Source organism: Mytilus galloprovincialis, chromosome 3, assembly GCF_965363235.1.
Source record: "Mytilus galloprovincialis chromosome 3, xbMytGall1.hap1.1, whole genome shotgun sequence".
In the NCBI taxonomy this organism is placed as follows: domain Eukaryota; kingdom Metazoa; phylum Mollusca; class Bivalvia; order Mytilida; family Mytilidae; genus Mytilus; species Mytilus galloprovincialis.
This window is the reverse complement of record NC_134840.1, coordinates 7214451-7228725: the sequence shown is the minus strand read 5'-3', so window position 1 is coordinate 7228725 and position 14275 is coordinate 7214451. Positions and strand designations below refer to the sequence as shown.

At 33.3% G+C, this 14275-nt stretch overlaps 1 protein-coding gene across 1 annotated transcript; it reads right to left on the bottom strand.

The window, feature by feature from the left end:
- Positions 1–867: 867 nt before the first annotated feature.
- On the bottom strand, positions 868–4476 carry LOC143067072 (uncharacterized). The gene is made up of 5 exons (XM_076240090.1): positions 4341–4476; positions 3645–4229; positions 2768–2804; positions 2405–2527; positions 868–2288 (listed from the first exon to the last, which is right to left on the bottom strand). The coding sequence occupies exons 1-5, from the start codon at positions 4341–4343 to the stop codon at positions 1873–1875; spliced, it is 1164 nt and encodes a 387-aa protein (XP_076096205.1). The 5' UTR covers positions 4344–4476; the 3' UTR covers positions 868–1872.
- Positions 4477–14275: the final 9799 nt, after the last annotated feature.

Sequence of the window (14275 nt, the reverse complement as noted above, 5' to 3'; positions counted from 1 at the left end):
GTTTTCATGTTTCAATTGATTTGTGGCTACTTTGTAGCGTTCTATTCGGTGTAAGACAAGAGAAAAAAAAAAACTTTGATTTTAAGTTTTAAATGATACAAACTAGCAAATAAGACAACAGATCTTCGACAAACATATTTTTGTTAGTTTAGAATAAACGCGTCCTTTCAGCCATAGACAGCAGCATATTGAAATCGTGCATTGACATGGCCAGTTGCAAATTACAGTAAATTAATGAAAAATCAGCAAATCAGAAATTTAGAACTAATGTTAACTTCACAGTTAGCAAAGTCCATTCAGTCACAGACTTCTAATATTTCAATCCTTTATGGGTTGATTTAAAATACATATATAAGTAAGCAATGAATGTGGTTGTCAAATTTGATCGCTGCTTTTTTGTGCTTCTTTGTTTGTTTTTGTTCTAATTGAGATTGTGACACGATAATTACTGCTGTACCCATATTTTGACAATTTTACCAAGTATGTCTGTTTTGTTCTTGCATCGTTGTAAATATTATGGAATTTGATGCGACTGTTATACAAGTGAGAGGTTTAGCGCTATAAAACCAGGTTCAATCCACCATTTTCTACATTTGAAAATGTCTGTACAATGTCAGGAATATGACAATTGTTGTCCAAAATTTTCCTCGGAATGCAGTATTTTTCTGATTTTTACTTTTCACTTCAACAGTTAGCAAAGTCAATACCACATAGTCAGCTAGTTTATGTGCAAAATAATGAACGCAAAATGCATGTTACACAACAAAAGACAACCACTAAATCACAGCCTCCTCATACAGGTTTTACACAATACCAAGATTAACGGTATGCTAGGTTTTATTAAAAGGCATTTGAATAATATAGACAGATTCTTTTATTTTTATTCACATTTATGAAATCTAATAATAATGCCAAATATTTTGTCATCATAAACCTGTATACTGTATGACACAAAGTGACAAATCTTATATTATAGATTATAATTATCAAAATATATATTGTAAAAAAAAAAAATTACAAAATGATTATAACAAATAATTAAAAATCAACAGATACATATATTTTGGCACAATAGAGAACATTAATAGCACGCTTTTTTCTATATTTAATTCCTGTCAGTACCTGTTTTAACCAGTGTTGACCTTCCTGGACAGGAATTCAAAGTGACTTTACTTTTTTTCATCTAAGACATATTGTAAGTTGAAGTACTTTGTAAACTTGAAAATCCGATAATATAAACTACGTGTCGTTTTCTACCTCAGGCATAGATTACCTTAGCTGGATTTGGCAAAACTTTTAGGAATTTTGGTCCTCAATGCTCTTCAACTTCGTACTTTATTTGGCCTTTTTAACTTTTTGGGTTTTGAGCGTCACTGATGAGTCTTTTGTAGACGAAACGCGCGTCTGGTGTATATACAAAATTTAGTCCTGGTATCTATGATGAGTTTATTTACAACCACTGGGTCGATGCCACTGCAGGTGGAGATTTATTTCCCCTAGGGTATCACCAGCCCAGTAGTCAGCACTTTTTGTGCTGACATGAATTATACTTGATTTGGTTATATTTATAAATTAACTGTTTACAAAATTTAGAATTTTTGAAATACTAAGGCCTCAGGCATAGATTACCTTAGCTGGATTTGGCAAAACATTTAGGAATTTTGGTCCTCAATGCTCTTCAACTTCGTACTTTATTTGACCTTTTTAACTTTTTTGGATTCGAGCGTCACTGATGAGTCTTTTGTAGACGAAACGCGCGTCTGGCGTATATACAAAATTTAGTCCTGGTATCTATGATGAGTTTATTTCTAGCTCTAGTGAAAAATAATTTTACATGATATATCTAAAAGGAGCTTATTTTAAAGGATGGAATCACAGCTTCGCAATGCCAAAAAAAGACGCTTTGGGATCTCTTGAAATTAAATCAAGTTTTGATGCCTTCACATACAGGTTATCGCCAGCACTCAGCTTAAACACACCACTGGTATAACTAGTGTAATCACCATACACTCTGTTTTCTGCCCAGCACTGTGTCCGGACACTCTTCAGCAACAACTCGTTTCCATCATTTGGATAAAATACGTTCCATCGATAGATGTAGTGGTACAAGGCATGTGAAGTGTTTGATGTTGTTTGCCCTTTGTAGAGGTTACTGAAGAATATCTGGCTATATACAAAATATAAACCGGAAGTGTTCACAATTATACGACTGTTTTCCACATGGACCCCACTTGAATATGCAGTTGGTCCAGAGTCATCCCAGTTATGTATTATATATGGAGGTGCTCCTGTAAGAAAACAAGAAATAAAGATAAAAAAAAACTTTGAATTTTAAAACATATCAAGAGATTTCAGTATCATCAGAGTAAAATTATCTTTGAATCTTTTTTTGATAAATACCAACCATTTGTCATCGGTTGTACTCCTGCCAAAAGATGAGCAGCTATTCTACCATGATCTTGTCCATGGTTACTACCCGTGTCATCGGTACAGTTATTCTTACTATTTGTTTCCGAGTCAATGATATCTAAAACAAATATCAAAACATGCACTTAGATAAATTAACGATTGAAAAACGATTTAAACTGACAAATTAAAACTCATTTTACAACGAAAAGGGGAGAAATAAAAAACAAAATATGAGACCACAAGTCATGTTATGTATTAAAATATAATCAACCATCGGAAAGAAACATTAATTAAATAAAAACTAAAGAAACTAATGTGTAGCCAACATATATCTGTATACTGATCATTGAGTAGTTACCTTGTGTGTGGTGTAATTTTTCTCTTCTTTTAAATAACTACAATAGACGAAAGGTAAAATATAAAAGAAATAAATATAATGCTATACATATAAGATATACTAAATGTTTGTGTCGTTATCAATGATTTATATAATTAGATCTTACTATATAAATCGTTGGTCATTATCCATTAAGTAAGGCAACAACAGTTTCCCGATGTTTTCATTCTCATAAATCGATTAAAAAGAAAATCCTATTAAATTCTCCCTCATGAATTCGTCCGAATTTAAAACATTTCTATACTAAATACATGGCTAAATAAGAGACAAGTCATAATTTAGGTTTGTTTGCTCGCAGTAACTTTCTTATTTTCTCAGCGAAACAACATTTAATATCTTGTGAACATTTTACAATTTACAAAAATATACCACAATTCCATCTATATACATTCACAATGTCCTCTAAATACATATCAATACAAACATAACTGTAATATATTATGCAGAGCTTAACGTTAACTTCGTCTATCAAAGTTACTCGAGCACATCGATAATAATCAAACGTAATCAGGACTTATATATGCCTATAAAACCCCACCCGTACTACCGCCCTCGAAATATTCGCGCAGAAAACAACAGTAACGTTCAGACCACTTCTGATTTACATACTAGCCAAATTTGTACCACAAGTCTAAAGATAGAAATAGAATAGGGAAATTCCAAATATAACGGAATAGAAATAAATGGTAACAAATAAAATATGAGGTAACCGAATAAAGAAAAGAAGGAGAATTTGATAGCAAGCTTGATGTGAATGTCAATGTGAGTGAAATGTTTTGACAATTTTAACTTTATATTAACAACTTTTATAAGAATAATAATAACAATATATAGTTACCAAATCCATTAGAATCGACGTTTGATTAGATCCTTTAGCACAACAGACTAGAATGCCATCCTCCTTTTTTCTATCCAGCAGTTTTATATTTTCATTATCATGTTCTAGTGGACCAAGGATCAAATCATTACAAGGTAAACATAACGTGTTTGATTTGTCTTTTCTTTCTGCTTTCTCAGCCTCCAACTCATCCTGTAATTTAGTAAGCATCACAAATTGAACAATTATCAAAGAAAATGCAACAACAACAATTGTAGCATTCACGCATATTATCGCAATAATGCAACGTTTGTTTTGACATGTCTCCTGTGTTGATCTCGACAGTAAACTGCTACTGCTTGTTGTACTACCATTTCTATGCATGTCAATGTTTGCACTTTGTCCAATTTCATGATATTTGTTACACTCTGTGTTATCCTCAATAGAGTTAGGTTGGTGTGTTATTGATACTGCATAAGCACTGCATGCATCGTCCGGCTTAGGTCGATTGAATACTTGGTTTCCCTTGTTCATTTTGTTACAAACGTCAAGTGATGCATTTTGAATCGCATTGGAGTATGATGTTGGTCTGTTTCCGATTTCATCCTGGTAAGAGAAAAAAGAAAAAGTACGATAAATAGAATGATAAGAAATAAAATATAAATTATTATTATTCGAACGGGCCATTAATTGATTAAAACCTTTTTAAAAATGTACCATTGAATCTGAGTCCGGAGAATAAGTCTGCGGTTGCGATCTCTTGTTAAGTTTAGTAATAAGTAACCAAGAACATTTAATACTACTACTTTACTATCCGAAAGTTTTGTTTTCTGGCATGATTAGGTTACAAAACTTCCTGGTTTGGTACACCGTTTTGTATACCTGGGTATTTTTCAATAAAGTACTTAGTTCTTTAAAAAAATTAAACGTGATACCATTATAAATTAAATGTTATCTGTCAGCATTTATGAGGTTACGGAATGATATTTACATATCTTTTAAATATAAAATAGGTTATAGCTTCTTCAGAGTACATTAGTGAGTGCACTATCAATACAAGTTAAACTATAACTTCTATTTAAAAAAGAAGCTAAGCACCAAAGAATTCCAATCTATTCCATTGTTTCAACAAAATGTTTGCTTTGCTTCTATTAAACCGGTTGATTTTATTACATATTTCACCTGCTAAATTTATTATGATGCTTTGAGTGTTGACGTTTGTAATGGTTTCATGAATATATGATAAATCATGATGTTGGTGCATATGAATAATTAAAGTTAACTTAAAGGTATAATTATGTATGTATAAACTATCTTTAATTAAATCGAGGAAGTTAAAGTTCAATTCCACGAAATGGGAATGTATTATATGAATTACCTGCTTGGCAGCACTACACTCTTCCTGATTGGAAACAAAAATTTGCAATTGATCTGCACTTATCCGTAAGGAAAGTATATGAAGTAAATACAGCTCAAAATAAAATGGGAATGGAAATATAGTATGCTGTTGTGTTAAATTTTCCATATACTTGGAACTGAAAACTATGTTACAATTAAGAAAATATGATAAAACAGTGTGACTCGACCCTCTAGACCCGATTATTTTGTTTGTTTAGGTGTTATTTCTTTTAGAGCATATTAAAAAATCATCAGATGATGATACTTTGTTTGGTGTAAAACAAGATTTCTTTAAAAGATTTCTAACTATCATATCTGTAAGGCGATCTAAATTCCAGAAGCGGTTGCAACAATGCTTCTGTGTTAAAGCCGAAATTGTTGTAAGAGGCTAGAATAATATTCAAGAATCTGTTATCAAAACTACCAATCTCAACTCTTGAAATATTAATATAGAGAAAGCAACCTCGGTTTGATTGATGATAAATATTTCAACTTCGATACTTTATGAATGCTTTCGCAATCTCTATTGTTTATAAAAAAAGAGGATGCGGTATGATTGCCAATGAGACAACTCTCCACAAGAGACCAAAATGACACAGAAATTAACATATGTAGGTTACCTTACGGCCTTCAACAATGAACAGAACCCATACCGCATAATCCGCTATAAAAGGCCCCGAAATGACAATGCAGAACAATTCAAACTATAAAACTAACGGCCTTATTTATGTACAAAAAATGAACGAAAAACAAATATGTTACACATAAACAAACGACAACCACTGAATTACAGGCTCCTGACTTGGCACAGGCATATGCATACATAATGTGGCGGGGTTAAACATGTTAGCGGGATCTCAATCCTCCCCTAACATTGGACAGTGGTATAACAGTACAACATAAGAACGAACTATAAAAATCAGTTAAAAAAGACTTAACTCATCAGATAGATAAAAAAAAAACAAGTGGACGTGGCCGGGTACTTGTACATCCCACCAACAAAAAGACACTAGGTACAGATCTGAGAGTACTTGCAATTATCTGACAGCTAGTTCAAAGCCACTAACAACTAATAAAAAAATCATGCCTCTTAGACTAAATTATCCTTCCTTACACATCCAACATCCAATGGATGTAGTGTTAAGACGCCATTAACAGTCAGAGAAAAACATGACCATGTGCAAATTCAAGATACAGGTATCTACATTTTGTATTTCTAAAACCACATAGTACTAGTATAATATTCTTAATTTTCAATCTTTTCATTGATCTAACATATATGTCCTAAACATGAATGATAAACGCATCTCAATTTATATTTTTTCGAACAAAACGTTTAGAAAATCTTATCGACATTGTATTGATTTTCATTTGGTATATATTTTTCTTAAAAATATGTACTTTACTTTTTGTTAAAATTTTCGATATTAAATACACACACTTCAAGTAAAATTATCTTCTTTGCGGGGTTCTTATATCATAAGACTTTTTATTTAAAATTTTAGTGCAGACAAGAGGGTGAACGATTTACCTTTATTTACATTGTGAGCAAAAAGATAAATAGGTTTGCCCTCAATAAGTCTCCGCCTCGGTCCGTCTATATGTAAACGTTATTATAACTAGTCGTATACAGGGTACAGATCAGAAGTAGTACCACATATACATATTGTTTGTCCAAAAGCTGTGTGTTTAGTTTTGGACATTTTAGAGGAAATGTATCATATTAAGTAAAATTAGAGGCCCTAGATGGTGGAACATAAAGAAGCGTATTAGCGCCACACATGTTTTTAAAAAAAAGTTCTTTATAGGTTTGTTTTAAAACGAAAAAGACTTTGAATATAACACAAGCATAAATTTGCGAAATAACGCAAACCTTTGAGAAATAAGGCAAACATGTCTGTCATTAAATTTTGGTTGTGATTTAGATTTAGATTTTTGTTCTTTCTTGTATATCTTTATTCCCATATTGCCAATGCATTACATTAGTACGGCGGCTTTGTGAAAAATTGTGCACATCCTGCTACACGCATGAAATTTAGCACAAAGCTTACTCTAGTATTAATTACTCTTTGATTTCAGATAGGGATGTAATTTGAAAAATAACACTTCTTACGGTAAAATCTAATATTGCGGATATTATACTTAAATTAACCCAATGTCGAAGGCTGTTATGTTAAAAGGTGTTATATGCATGCTGCTATCCGTATATTCGGTACAAGCCTTTGTTCTGTGCTACTTTTGAATACACAGTGTAGATTTTATGTTTTCAAGAACCCTACTTCCGGTAAAATCCAATAGGGCGGACATTGACTAAAATAAGCGTACTTTTTAGAAAGGATAATTGATATGTGTTTTGATGTAATGCTACTATCATTATATTGTGCAGGAACGGTGTTTTTTTTTTTGCGCTTCTGATATATACAATATATAGGACATATGTCTTTAATAACTCTAATTCCGGTAATATTAAATATGGTGGACAAAGAAATATCAATTTTTAATTTGTTTTGTGCCTGTCGTTAAACTTTGGGCTTTTAGTTATCCTCAAGCACTAATACATTTTCATGTTTAAAATGTTTTGATACAAAATTAACACTTCCTGTAAAAAAGTAGTGTGGCGTAAATTTCAGAGATGAGAACTCAATCTGTATCCTCAAGAGTTTTGGATAGTATGATTGAAAGAAAAAAAATCACTTAAGTATTAAGCATCTTGAAAATTACTTATATATGGCCACAAAGACATGTCTATTCACAATCTACACTACCAGCACATAAAGCAGTGCACAGGAGATTTGATTTTCAACATTTACAAAGACTTTCTTTTTTTTTTTTATTTTTTATTGATCTTTTTGGTGTTCAAACTACAGTGCATACATACATTTTGACAAGACATAAGTGAATGACATGACATGTATGGCATTGTTATACTATTGACATTATGCAAATAAGACATAGTAAAAAATTACAAGATAGTGGTGTGAATATTCAGTATATGATACGTCTTAAGAATACTTTGGAATACATTATACTAAAACAATATTAAAAAATAAATTTAATTAAATAGCTTTCATAAATTCCCCCCATCTGTTGGCAAATGACTCGTGTTTGTCTTTAGAAATATATAAATATTCTAATATCTCCAGACGTCTTTTCAAAAGTTTAAGAAAAGCTTGCACAGATATGAACAGTCTGTCTAATTGTGTGTTCTTTGCATAATAAATGTAATATTTTGTCTGTAGAATGCAATAATTTAGAACTAAGTTATCAGAACTCAATACACCAAAAATGACACTGTCTTTATTCAAGAATAGTTTTTCTCCAAAAACTGAATACCACCAATTTGAAAAATCTCTCCAAAATTGTTTTATTACTGTACATTCAAAAAATTTATGCTCTATAGTTTCTATTTCTTTACAACTGGCACATTCATTAGTTAAGGAAAGTTTATATTTTTCAAGAAGATAATTATGTGAAACTATTCTGTGTAGTAATTTATATTGAAAAGCTTGTAGTTTGCTTTCTATAGTACATTTGAAAGCTAATGAATAAATATTTTTCCATTGTTCGTCACTAATTTCTATATTAAAACTTTCTTCCAATCTTTGTTGTGAAATAGGAGAAACACTTCCCCGATCGATAAAAAGTGAATATACATCTTTAGCAAACAATTTACTGATAGGCATTTTTTTATTCTCAAGCTCAAAAACGAATCCAAATGAGTTGCTGTTAGGTGACATGTGTTGTTGTAATAACAAATCTTTCCAGTCACGTGGTATAGCAAGCTTAATAGATAGAATGTCTACAAAAGTGACATTCAGGTTATATTTTTTGTTAATAGCGTCATGAGACAAAAAATTGCCTTTATCATCTACAATATCATTGATGAACCTTATGCCTTTCATGTACCAAGATCTGTAAAAAATACTCTTTTGATCAATTTTGATAAACGGATTGAACCAAATAAATTCTTTTCTAACATGAAATGCATTTAACGGGATGAAAATACCCTTGAAACGTTTCCAAGCAGATATAAAAAAGAGGTGCTTTCAAATTCAAAAACTCAAATTCACATCTGCTCATGAACAAGTCCTCTAAATCAAAAAGGGAGAAAAATGCTTTGGAAACATGTTTCCATTTGGAGTCATGTTCTGATAGAAATCTTTTTACCCACATAATACGAAAAGATAACAGCTGTACTTCAAAATTTGGAGCTTTCAGTCCCCCCTCGCTAGGAGACTTTTGAATAACTTCCGACTTTCTTGTATCCACTTACAAGCACCTGTCAAAATGATGAGTTCTCAGAAAGAGCTGTCCTAAGGGTTTCCATTGATCATCTTTATCTCTTCGCCTTCCATAAGCGCCGGGACAAGCCGAGTAGCATAGGAACTAATTCCATGCTTGTCCCCCCATACACACCCACCATTGTAAACGACACGTTTTACATGCTGGGCAAGACTAGACCGAGTTGGCGGAATAGCCGTTAATAATGTGTTCACTTTTACACAAACACAGTTGTTATCTAGCTTCGTTAATCCTATCTGATGTTTGGTCGTTCATCAAACCTCATATTTGTCTATCAATGACATTATCTTATCCATATCTGGTAATGTAAGCTGACGAATCATCATTCTTTTAAATGCCAAAGTCACATCTCCAATTGCAATCCATGTCTCCCAAGCAGTTTTTTTCCTTTTCCAGCAATAGAAGATATCGTATTGCAACCGGGTAAAGGCATAGAAGAAAGGAAAACTATGTGACGCTCAATGCTTAGTGCATTTGTATGGCCATGGATAGATTACATATGTAGGACTCGAAGGTGCGATGTAGACGCTGAAGTGCGATGGTCCACGCCGAAGTGCGATGGTCCTTTCGATGAGGTGCGATGGTTTAGCATGATGTTTGAATAGTTTGATGTTTTCAAATAAAACATTGATTCGCAGAAAGGAAGATTAGGTTGTAGATGAAAGTGTTTGTGCATTACATGTGGAGGCAAATCATGGGGCGCTATAACCAGCTACAAGATGAACAGTGTTCGTAATTATGCCGCAAATATTTTGCTCGATAAATAAAGTCTATTGATCTAGATATTAATTTTGATTTAATATCTTTAAGCTTCACGTAATTTTATGTGGACAAAAGTCCATTTGCCAATTACCGATTTGATTCTGTTATTACACACTTTTTAAACAAATTACTTCCCTTTGTCAATCGAAGACTGGTTCCATACCTGACAATATTGGATTTTGCTAATGCAAAGCATGATGAATTGAAAGTGATGTATCGGCGGTTATACTAATTTTTCATGAAAAATAATTTCTGATGTCAAAAGTATTTAGCTTAACAACAAATTAATGTAATAAAAAGATTTGAAAACCTTGAAGATTACTCTCATTACACAAAGGTAAATTTGCTCTTTCTGCTAGCTCTCTATTGTAAATAAAAATTAATGTCCCTCATAAGGGAGACAACTAGAAAAGGGATTTCTAATTATTGGGTCAATTACGGGAATTGGCAAATAGGCTATTTATTAAAGAAACAAATAATTGTTAGCATTAGTTACAATGTTTTTGTTATATTAATTGATATAATGTTATTTTATTCTGAGATAAATCCTGATCTTTAAGAACACCTTTGCTCTAGTCTTATTTTATTGTGGTAACGGTGTCTATTTTCTACAACATATAAGGCCGAAATTAACATGACAAGTCCCTACGTGTACTTGTCAATTTGTTATCTTCAACTAAGCTTTTCGTGGAAAAATAAACTAAAAGTCTTGTCATAAGTCAAGCTTTAATTTACTTGCCGTTTTTTTACTGCGTGGACACTTTTCCTTCCTCGGGTATATATTAATGGATGAATAATTGTTATTAGAAATTTCTAAGTTTTGTCATAATATTTAATAAAATGAGATGAACCCTGCTTAGTACAGTTATATAGAACTACACGCTGAATCTTTTTTTGATTGCGCTATGGACACCATATTTTCTGAACCCACACTACTCTGTGCTAATCGGAACATAGACAAATCTAAAATTAGATTAAAAAAATCAAAAATCGGCTTGATCTGAACAGAAATCAAAAGATCTTCAAAATGCGATGCAAGCAACTACAGCTGTCAAATCTTAAGGAACAACTGACAAAAACGAAAATGTTGTGAATCCAGTTTTAACATAATTATTTTGATTGAAAGTGTCGAAAACTATAAAAAAAAAAAATGTTGACGCTTTGCGTGAAAAGAACATTCTGACTCAGATAAAACATTAATAATCCTTTTAAAAGTAAGATGGTTGCTTCCTTAACGAAGTTACATATCTTTTATTTTATTTAAACAGCTTATGTTTATTTTGCTTTTATACTCAATGTCAGAGGCTGTCCATTGCACTTTAGCGTAACCACCATCGCACTTCCGCGTAGCTATCAACAAAGTTGACGTCGTAATGCCACCATCACACTTGAGCTTGTTAACCATTGCACATCAGTGTGTTAACCATCGCACTTCAGCGTGGATCATCGCAATTCAGCGTGACTATCGTGGTTCAGAGTACCATCGCGGTTCAGAGTCGTACAGATATAGATGTATATATAGCTGTTTCCACTCCAAAGCGCAAGCAATGTTCGTCTGCCCCTATGTCACGAAAAAAGAAACAGCAATAACAGCAACATCAGTATCGACTGTTCGAGTCATGACTTCTTTTAGTACGTGTTTGTTTTGTTCAAGTTTCAAGTTGATTGGACTTCAACTTCATCAAAAACAACCTTGACTAAAAAACTTTAACCAAAACTTTAACCTGAGGTCCGTACTATCTTTTTCTTTGTTCAGTGGACCGTGAAATTGGGGTCAAAACTTTAATTTGGCATTAAAATTAGAAAGATCATATCATAGGGAACATGTATACTAAGTTTAAAGTTGATTGGACTTCAACTTCATCAAAAACTACCTTGACCAAAAACTTTAACCTGAAGCGGGACGAACGGACGGACGGACGAACGAACGGAGCACAGACCAGAAAAAATAATGCCCCTCTACTATCGTAGGTGGGGCATAAAAATGCCTGTACCCTGTTAGGAATATAACAGTTGTTGTTCATTCGTTTGATGTTTGATGTCATTTGATTTTTCCATTTTATAAGGGACTTTCCGTTGGAATTTTCCTCGGAGTTCAGTATTTTTGTGATTTTACTTTTCATTTCATCAGAAACATGCACCTAATTTCCTAGCGCAAGACTGTTTATGTGAACATTTTTTGAAGCATATTTGGTCGATGGTAGAGGTAATGAAAGAGTTTAGGAACCCGTTTACGGAAGAGAGTCAGGATTTGCTTTTCCTTGATACGAAAGATATATTACCAATATCTGTCGTTGGTCCTTTCCGCAAAAAAGAAAAGATCGATAAATAAAATTGAGAATGGAAATGGGGAATGTGTCAAAGAGACAACAACCCGACCAAATAAAAAACAACAACAGCAGAGGGTCACCAACAGGTCTTCAATGTAGCGAGAAATTCCCGCACCCGGAGGCGTCCTTCAGCTGGCCCCTAAACAAATATATACTAGTCCAGTGATAATGAACGCCATACTAATTTCCAAATTGTACACAAGAAACTAAAATTAAAATAATACAAGACTAACAAAGGCCAGAGGCTCCTGACTTGGGACAGTACGGTATGAAAAGTACATAGAAGACAAACCGATAAAACGGACAGTTCCCATTTTTTAAATAATCAAGAAAAAATGGAATGGCCTTACTTATAACTCCTAATGGGAAGACTGTTTCAGCAATAAAGGACAAACTAAACATACTGAAAAGTAATGTGACGTTATTTTCAAGGCTCGATATGTCTTGTCAGACAAAAGGTGACGACTTAGAAGACCTCTTTGCACCTGAAAATAATATAAATCCACAAACATTGAACCAGTATTGGAAAATGTGTCTCGGAACTAAATCTGATTTTCTCAGTAAGTTTTTAGAACCATTGACAACAACGCTATGTAATGTTCCTGAGATTGATGTTTAAGTTGTTGAGAGAGCAGCAGTTGAGAGTATACTTAAACCATCAACATTTCGTATCTTTGACTGTTATGTAGATTTTGGTATTCTGTCCTTACACCAGAACACTTTGAAAGAGGGACGAAAGATACCAGATGGACAGTCAAACTCATAAATCGAAAATAAACTGACAACGCCATGCCAAAAAAATCAAAAGACAAACTGACAACGCCATGCCAAAAATCAAAAGACAAACAGACAAACAATAGTACACATGACACAACATAGAAAACTAAAGAATAAGCAACACGAACCCCGCCAAAACCTAGGGGTGATATCAGGTGATCCGGAAGGGTAAGCAGATCCTGCTCCACATGTGGCACCCGTCGTGTTGCTTAAGTGATAACAAACACGGTAAATAGTCTAATTCGGTAGGTTACAAGAGTGGATGTAAACTTGAACGCGCACATACAAGAAGCAAGAGGGAATACGCAGACGAGTCCAGGTTCAAAACAAAATTCCTGAAATTTGGCAAGGTTTTCTTAGAGATGACGATAATAAGAATGAACAATTTGGTTTATTTCCCTGCAGCTTAAAATGTTGTAGCAACAAATGCTAAGTATATTCTATATTATACACAACGTGATGATGTTTCAAGTTTAGCTCTATGTCCACATGAAGAGACTGACACTAGAATCATGATGCAGTGAAAGACGAACTTAAATAAGTCATGATTCAAACAGTCGATACTGATGTTGCTGCCATTGCTGTTTTGCTATTTTGTGACAGAAAGGCAGATGAACTATGGATTGCGCTTTGGAGTGGAAAAAACTTAAGATATATATTCATCCATGTCCTTTCAAATTCACTAGGAACTGGGTGTCACACACACTTCCTGTGTTCCATGTCTTTACTAAATGTATTTTTATATTGTATCTTCGTTAGCTTGAAAAATAAAAAAAATACTGATTGGGAGACATGGATTGCATTCAAATGAAACTTACCATTTAGAAGGATGATTGATAAGCCTACGTCATCAGATATGGATAAAATAATGTCATTGATAGAACGATATGTGGTTTGATGAACAACCAAAAAAACTCATCAGATAGGGTTAACCTAAGTTAGAAAACTGTTTGCGTAAAAGGGAACACCAGTTGAGGTAATTCCGCAACGCGTTCCAGTCTTTTCCAGCATGTTAAACGTGCATTATACCAAGGTTGGTGTGTATGGGGAACAAGCTTGGAATCGGTTTCTATGCTGCCTAGT